Source organism: Engraulis encrasicolus, chromosome 12 (assembly GCF_034702125.1).
Source record: "Engraulis encrasicolus isolate BLACKSEA-1 chromosome 12, IST_EnEncr_1.0, whole genome shotgun sequence".
NCBI classification, from domain to species: domain Eukaryota; kingdom Metazoa; phylum Chordata; class Actinopteri; order Clupeiformes; family Engraulidae; genus Engraulis; species Engraulis encrasicolus.
The window spans coordinates 37,207,486-37,216,174 of record NC_085868.1 but is presented as its reverse complement, the minus strand read 5'-3'; the positions used below and the strand labels follow the sequence as shown (position 1 = coordinate 37,216,174).

The window sequence follows — 8,689 nt, the reverse complement described above, 5'->3', positions numbered from 1 at the left end:
GTCCGCCTCCAGACAGGGCAGAACATGAAATTTAGGTATGATCTTTACCGTGTATACAGTAAAAATATTCTAGTGTAACACAATTCCAAATCAGTGTTGCACAAAACAAATCTGTGAAGGTTGCTATTGGCTTGCTGAAAAGTCGCTAGAAGTTGCTAGATCATGTCATGACGTTACGTATGCACGACACGCTAATCTCTGGAAAATGTGCCCACATGCGTACATTCTTAATAAAAATGGGCAGTGCTAGCTAATTCTGGGAGAGCTAATCTGCAGCCCTGCTTAACCATGGGAAACACTTCTGGCAGCGGCACAGAGTTACAATTATGTTGAAAAACAATGATTTTGTCACTAAAAACAAAAGGCGAGTTTGTTAAAGTCACCAGGTTAACCAAAATGACGCTTAAAGGGATACTGTCCCATTTTTTGAAATAAGCTTATTTTACACCTCCCCTTGAGTTAAATAATAGGGTTTTACCATTCTCCTGTACTTTCAACCGTTCTCGGGGTATGGCAGTGCAAATTTTACCTCCATGCTAGCAGTTAACATTGAGTCCTATGAGACCAGCTCGCAGCTAACTGGTCTCATAGGACTCAATGTTAACTGTTAGCTTGGAGGTAAAATTTGCACTGCCATAACTAGAAAACGGTTGAAAGTACAGGAGAACGGTAAAACCCCATTATTTAACTCAAGGGAAGGTGTAAAATAAGCTTATTTCCCAAAATGGGACAGTATCACTTTAAGTCGCTAGATGAGGTTTTTAGTTGCCGAGGACGGCCAAATGTCGCTAAATCTAGTGACAAAGTCGCTAGTTTGGCAATACTGTCTCAAATCATCTTTGTTACACAGGAGAATTTGAGAATTAGCATTGACAAAGTATACTGCACTTGACTTTACTTACCATGTAGATGGGATGAGTAGTGATACTATGTCCGAAGATAAGTAGTGATAAATCCTAAGAAAGTGATTCAGGCATGGCCATTACTCCTTGAGTAACAACAAGCTTGTAATTGAGTTTCTGCTTGTAATGAACCTTAATGTTTACGTACTGTCTTGCCTATGAATGGGACAGTGAGAAATGTAAAGTCAATTTGTTTGGTTGTCAAGTAGGCTACATGTGAAGGACTTTGACTTTGACCTTGACCTTGACCAATGACTTTCAGGACGGCCCTGCTGCAGTACAGCAGCCGTTCGCTGACGGAGCAGACGTTTGCACAGTGGCAGGGTGTGGCACACTTCCGCACGCACATCCGGGACATCCCTTACATCGGCCAGGGCACCTACGCCACCTACGCCATCACCAACCTCACACACCTCTACCTCCAAGAGTCACCCACCACTGCCGTCAAGGTGATAATGATGCTTCTTACGTTTGTAGATTGAGAAGTGGTATGTCGAAAGTGTAGCCATTTGAGCATGGCGGCTCACTTGCAACCTGATTACGACTTTATAGATATGCATGACTGTAACATGAATATAACTCCACTTGACCGGTCATCAAGATGAGTTTTGTTGAGTCTTGCACTCTTACGTGAATTCCTACCTTGATGCATGTGCGCAATTACATTGTTATTGTTACCTGTTAAATGTGCACATAGAGATACACATGATTATTATTACACTGTTATTATAATCTGACCTTTGACAATTCAATTATTTTTAATGACCTGATGAATTTCCATGATTAAATGTCGTTTTTATAACCTGTTGTAAATGCATCACATTCCAGACTAATGGATGCAGGACTCTAAATTCTTCTAACTAGCAAAACACACATGCACCAATGGGTCAGATTGGCTAATAAGTTGATCTTTTCTACCATCCAAACTGAAATTTTCACCAGCATTTGACCGGTTGGCTAGTGTTAATTTAGAGCCCTACATTACATGTACCGGTACATAACGATATAGTAATTACACCGGCATTACAGGTATAACCTGATGGATGTGTGGAATTATATCACTTCAACGTTTGCATTCAACCGAAGTGACACTGATGCTGACGAACAATGGCCATTACCTTACAGTGGTTATGTTGGCACCGTAACATCTTTATTTTAACTTTTAATACCTTTTTCCACTAAGGTGACACTGCTGATGACGGACGGCCTGTTCCACCCGCGGAACCCCGACATCTTCTCGGCGGTGGCAGACGCCAAGAACCAGGGCGTGCGCTTCTTCATGGTGGGCATCACACCCGCCGCCAACGAGCCGTCAAACGTGCAGCGCCTGCGCATGCTCGCCAGCTCCCCTTCCGACCGCTTCCTGCACAACCTGCAGGACAAGAACATCCTGGACAAAGTCATCAAGGAGATCGTGAGTTCAGTTTTTTTTCTTTCAGTTTAGTTTGCTTTAATTAAATGTGATTAAGTTATTGCGTTCTCTGTGCCTTAGACACACACAAAGTCTTAAGCTTTAGCCACAGAAAGGGACTAAGGCTTAGACTCACACAAACACACACAAGTACATAAACACATAAACACACACTAACCAGCAGAACAACATCATCCTAGACAAGGTTATCAAGGAGATTGGGTTGTTGAAGCCACTTTGATTACTCTCAACTAAAGAAAAAAAGGCTTTTTTGTGGATATTCCTTATTGTCTCAATGTCCAACATCAGTAGATTTTTACAGTTCCCTTTCCTCTAAAACTGAAGTATCAAAACAAAGCATACAGATCACTTTTAACTTTTACTATAGAATGGATGAAAGCTAAAGCGAAACTGTTTGGTGAATAAGTGTGCAGTGTTTCTGATTCTTCAGTAATAAGAGATATTTACCTACCTCTCACCCTGTCCAGCATAACTTAAGTATTGTGCACAGGACCAAACATGTAAAAGAATTTATAGGAAAAAAAAACTGTTTAAGAAAAAAACACAGTACTGTGGAGCATGGTAGAAACTGCTCTGAGTTACGTAGCAGAGGGCTTGTGATTTACATGTCTCTCCACATATGTCTGCCCAACCCCAAACGATGCTGGCACTGTATGTTTCAGAAGATGAATGGCAGAACTGAAATGTACATGTGCCATAAAGGTTTCCGAAAAGGAATTGCAGGGTTGAGAAGTGTGTGTGTGTGTGTGTGTGTGTGTGTGTGTGTGTGTGTGTGTACAGTGTGTGCGTGCGTGCGTGTGTGTGTGTGTGTGTGTGTGTACGTGCGTGTCTGTTCATCTGACATTTCTCATTCGAGAAGGCCAAGACAGCTCAAAGCCTGGAGCGCGCTTTATAAAAACAGCGGAACACCATATGTCAGCCAAAGTATCCAGGGAAACAACTAAGCATCGATCTTACAGGTTCCAAAACAGTGTGTGTGTGTGTGTGTGTGTGTGTGTGTGTGTGTGTGTGTGTGTGTGTGTGTGTGTGTGTGTGTGGGTGTGATATCTCCATTTTGTCAGTCGTACATAGCAAGCAAGTCAACTCACATCCTTCGCCTCACCACTGACGGAGTTCAACCATTTCTCTTCTGTTGCTTGATGCATCATCAGTCGTCTTTCACTTCGTTTCAGTAGTTGTCAACACAAAATCGAATTGAGCAGAGGCAGTAGGTCGCGGCAGCCTGGCTAAAAATGTTTATCATCCTTTGCTAAAGCATACATGCATTTATTTTTCTTTGTTTAGGTATCTATCAACCTTTACTGAAACATTGAGCTCTCTGTTCTGGATTTCTCATCCATCCCCTCACTCCTGTTTCAGTATAGGAATGTACTTTGGAGATGGACAAATGTTCAAATTATTGGGTTGTTCGCCACACATAAAAACAGCAGCAGACCTGCCCTATACTGCTCTCAAGCTAAAATGCGGAAGAACCAATCACCATTGCGGGATTTTCATAGCCTAGCGAGCTAAACCCATACACATACCTGCAAACTCGTCACCTTTTGGTGACAGTCACCTTTTTCCTGGCCAATTAGGTCATTCACGTGAATCATGTAGAACCAGAGAGGTTTTATTTTTTTTTGGGGGGGGGGTGTCCTGTCAACCAACCATTACGCCAAAAGCAGAAAGCAGAGTGAGTTTGTTTATGGGTATATTTCTCTGTTGACTTGCAACAGTCTCGGGCTGACCTATCAGCGTGTTATGATTTCTAAACAAATAAATATCTTCTATAGGACTTTCCCTTATACTATAGTTAATAAATAATGGTAGTTCAAAGTGCTAAGAGCAAGATAATCAGGTGAAATCAACTATTTACCACATATCTTGTATTTGCGTGGTGTAGGCTATGTCAGCTCAAGTTGCCTCTGAGATGGGCTGGCGTGGGTGGAGACTGTCACCTTTTTTTCTTTGACGAGTTTGCAGGTCTGCATACAGCTGAAAGCTGACATGGGTCTAGAGAAGCTGGGAAGCCGTGTGGGCGGGATGAACGGCTGTCTATCAAATGCCTCGGCACTCAAAGCCACGCAATAGGATGGTGCAACAACCAATCACATTGAATCCCCACACAGCAAACTGTAGGAGCGTAACCAGCAATAGTTTCGGAGCTACTTGGAGAGAGAGAGCAGCACGCAGTCTGCTTCAGACTCCGAGAACACATACGAACAACTGACGGCTGTTTGCACAACTAACCCACTCAGTATCAAAACACAATGTCTACATCAGTTAACGATTAGCGTCTTTGGATCTTTGGTGACTTTTATCGGCTGCGTTTTCCTTTCTACACCTACAAGAAATGGTCTACTGGTTCTGTAAAATGCTAACAGTAGCTTGCACGGCTACCCCTGTCAGTTCATGGCAGAGATTCGGTGCATCTCGACTTTCTGACTGTAATCAAATATTAAATTGCCATTTACAAAGGCCTAAACATATGGCCAGCAAGCAGACAAGTTATATGAACTATCATTTAAGTATTAACGGACGTCATCATTTAAGAAGTCGTTTATCAAACCATTTGAAATTACAACGCCGGGGGCCATCTTAACCAGATCAACTGGTATTTTGTTTACAACTACAACTGGTCTCTTTTCAACCATTAAAATGCTTGAAAGGACTCGCCAATTTAGTGACAGTTATAATAAGACCACAGCATTAAAAACGAGACATTTGGGAGCTATGGAAGTCTGTAAGTAGCTTACTAAATAGATGGGAATGAGACTTGCCGGTAGAGCTAGCGGCTAGCCCACCTCTCGTCAAATAACACAGCTTGGTATCCAGCTAGCTAGCTTACACAGAACATGTCATGTTGACAACAATCCATCATATTAGTTTATGCAACCATTTAACAAGCCGAAAATTGAAAACTTTTCGCTGTTTGTGAAGAAGGGCCCTGTGATTGAATACGAGGCATGTTTGAACTTTGTAAGTGAAAACACAATTTTTTTCGGCAACTTGTTTGGCTGGTGGTCAGACGCATTTCCTCCTAGACTGGTGCGATCAATGCTAGCAGTTTACACCTGGGGTGTGTATGTTCTGAAAGCCCAGTTGTGTCGTCACTAGACAGCCCCGGCCCTGATCCTGCCCCTCACGATTTGATTGGCCGCAAACCCCGGTCCAACTTGGATCGGTTGTAGATTCAGGTCTGCTAGACTGCCCTCGGGAGCAAATTCAATTTGCGGCCTCTAGGGGCGTCTAGATTTCTAGGCTAGGATTTTCATAGATGTGACGTAGTGGAGGAGGGGAAAAATAAGCGAAACGCAACAATTGTTTCAGCAACAGTGACTGCTCGCATGGACTCACTCATCAACATTGATTCTGTGATTTTGACTGTATTCTCGAATTTGTGAGTAGTTAAAGTATCAGCTCATTAAAAATGTTAGACAAGGGTTTCCCCAATCATATGCAAGGATTTTTGATAAAACCATGCCTTCGGAGTACTGCACCTATGGCGTCAATCCAGATGGTTGTTATGAAGCAATGTGGAAATCAGCCATCTGGCGAGAGTCAGGTCAAAGCATGAACAGTGTAGTGACAGCTCTATATGCCACTATAGGAGCAGGTGAATAAGTGACCAGCCTGATGTGACAAAATCTTCCAACACATAATCTGTGTTTGAAAAGGTTTACTGACAAATAAAACATTGAAAAACAAACAAATTTGCTCTCTATTTCTCAAGTGGTGCAGCTTAACTGGTCAGTGTTTCTTTATTAAGAATGTCAAGTCAAGTCAAGTCAAGTAGGTTTTATTGTCAATTTCTTTACATGCACTGGTCATACAAAGAATTTGAAATTACATTTCTTGCTTTCCCATTAGACATAGACTAATCTAGGTAGGGACATTGGCGGAACAATTGCACACAGGGCCCCTGGGCAAGACACTCATAGGGCCCCCTATACAGCTTGCCAAGCTCACAATAGGGCCCCCACCACCAATACAGGAGGGCCCTGGGCCCAGGGGCTAGTGCCCTGCTCGCCCTGCCTATAGCTCCGGCCCTGGTAAGGACATAGACAGTATAGACATAGACAGTACTTATACATGGACTTAAGACAGTATGGACATAGACAGTGCTCATACAGACATTTAAAGTGCAAGACTGGACAACAGAAGACTTGTAGAGGACATACATTAAGAGGTATCTGTTGTGCTTTTGTGCTTTTCCTAAAAAAAGTCCTTTATAGCGTTCTGACATGGTAATAGTAGCATTTTGAAGAAAATAAATATTAAAAAAGGTCTGTCAAGTACACCAGCAGCAGTGTGTGTGTGTGTGTGTGTGTGTGTGTGTGTGTGTGTGTGTGTGTGTGTGTGTGTGTGTGTGTGTGTGTGTATGTGTTTAGTGCAGGTAGAAGGTGCGGTGTGCGTCTTGTGTGTGTGTTCGTGTGTCTGTGTGTGTGTGTGTGTGTGTGTGTGTGTGTGTGTGTGTGTGTGTGTGTGTGTGTGTGTGTGTGTGTGTGTGTGTGTGTGTGTGTCAGTCAGGGCTTAACACTAACACACGCCAGGTAGCCAAATGCGGGTGAAAGTCGGCGTTGGCTAGTAGATACCGAAGGTTCACTAGCCATTCTGGCGGGTCCGTTACTATTCTGAATGATGAGGCACCGCATTTTGTAGTTTTTTTCCACGGACCGTCTTTGCTACAAAAGCAATACAATGCGATTTCGCGAGCCTACAATACCCATGAAGCACCTGTGTCACGTGTCACCTGTGTGTCATGCACGCCAAGAATCTGATAGAGCTACTAGTCTTGCGAAGAGGAGTGGCTGCGAGCTACCGGCATATCAGCGTGCGTTTGGAAATGACACTGAAAACCTTATCGTGAAAATAAAGTAGCGAAGTTCATCTCAACTGACCTGTTTTGCGATCTGTCAGTAGTACAATACTTAGTAGTAGTGGACATTAAAATGACCAAGGCGAGAGGAAAACACGCCAGGCTGTCTTTTGAAAGTCTCGAGACTAAAGCGCAGTGATAAGACAAGGACACATGCGACATTAATAATGTTCGGTTTAAATTATTTTCTGATTTGCCTGTATGTCTTCATACCTTAATATTCCTCCATGTTTCTTGTGCTGTTGTTCCCGACTGTCAAACCGGGCTTAAACAACGCACAGTGTAGCCTTCCAGACTGCAAAGCATAGGGTGACTTCAGGTAATTTGAGCCATCAGCTAAAATGAGCCATTTAAGGTTTTGGGGTTCTAGCCCCTCTGGAAATGAGACCCAATGACTACAAAGTATGGGAATCTGTTGCCACAACAGTTCATTACATGTAACAGGGGATTTTATTGAGTTTTGATTGATATGGTGGGCGGGATACTTATTCCAATGAAGGCTGCACCAGAAAGTTGCATGGAATTTAGCATGGCACGCTAAAGTTAGCCAAATTATTATAAGTATTATAACTTACATATACCAGTAGATATACACATAAAAACAAAGTATGTTTTCTGTAAGGATGGTATGCACTATATTAATGTTTGTTAGTGTGGCATATTATTACCCTTTTTGGAAAAAAGTATGTTTATGGTGTTTCAACTGTTAGCTCAGTGGGTTAAGGTAATTTGAGCCACCACGTTCAGCTAATTTGAGCCACCATTATAATCAATGGGAGTTTGCTGCTGTTTGCTGCTGTTTAGCGGTAGCTAGCTCATGTTTGTGTACTTTTGGAGGAAAAATTAAGGAAGATGACAGGTGAAAAGAAATGAATGCAGATGAAAAGAGAGGAGACAGAAAAAGTGAAAAAATAGGATGAACACTGTCCAGAGACATGTGGCTGTACAGAATTGTGATTTAGTATGAAAAGGAATTATGAATTATTGACTTTTTCCCTTTTTTATTTAACCGGCTCAAATTACCAGATAAGGTGGCTCAAATTAGCTGAAGCGGCTCCTTCCAAAAAAGTTGCCACATCCAGGGTTTCAAGACTTGTGGGGCCTAAATAATTATGTTTTATAATATAATTCCAACACAAAATGATGAAATATAGTAGTTATTAATTATATATACACATTAAAAGTGCATAGATGGTATTTTGTTATTTTCCCAAGCGATTTACCAAAAAGTGGCTCAAATTACCTGAAGTCACCCTATCTCTTGCCCGTTTCGCCTGGCGTCCGTTTGTAGGCTATTTTAAACAACTCAATATTAAACGAAATGAAAGGAAGTCGTAGCCCCTTCTGTAGTTACCGCATCTGTGTGCGCTTTTTAGTGGATACTATAAGAAAATGTTCCAGAAGAGGTGTTATTACACATCCATGACCGATGACAGGCGAACTTGGCAATGACTTTTGCTATCTACTTTGAGCATCAATTTGAACGGTGACATC

The 8,689-nt window shown here is 42.2% G+C and overlaps 1 protein-coding gene across 1 annotated transcript in view; it reads left to right on the top strand.

Annotated features, from left to right (window-relative positions):
• The first annotated feature begins 1,153 nt into the window (after positions 1–1,153).
• The window catches only part of LOC134460239 (collagen alpha-1(XXVIII) chain-like), a 73,312-nt gene continuing 65,776 nt past the window's right edge, over positions 1,154–8,689 (top strand). The window contains exons 1-2 of the mRNA XM_063212688.1: positions 1,154–1,351; positions 2,086–2,316. Coding sequence (XP_063068758.1) covers positions 1,154–1,351; positions 2,086–2,316 — 429 coding nt within the window. The remainder of the gene's footprint in view (positions 1,352–2,085; positions 2,317–8,689) is intronic.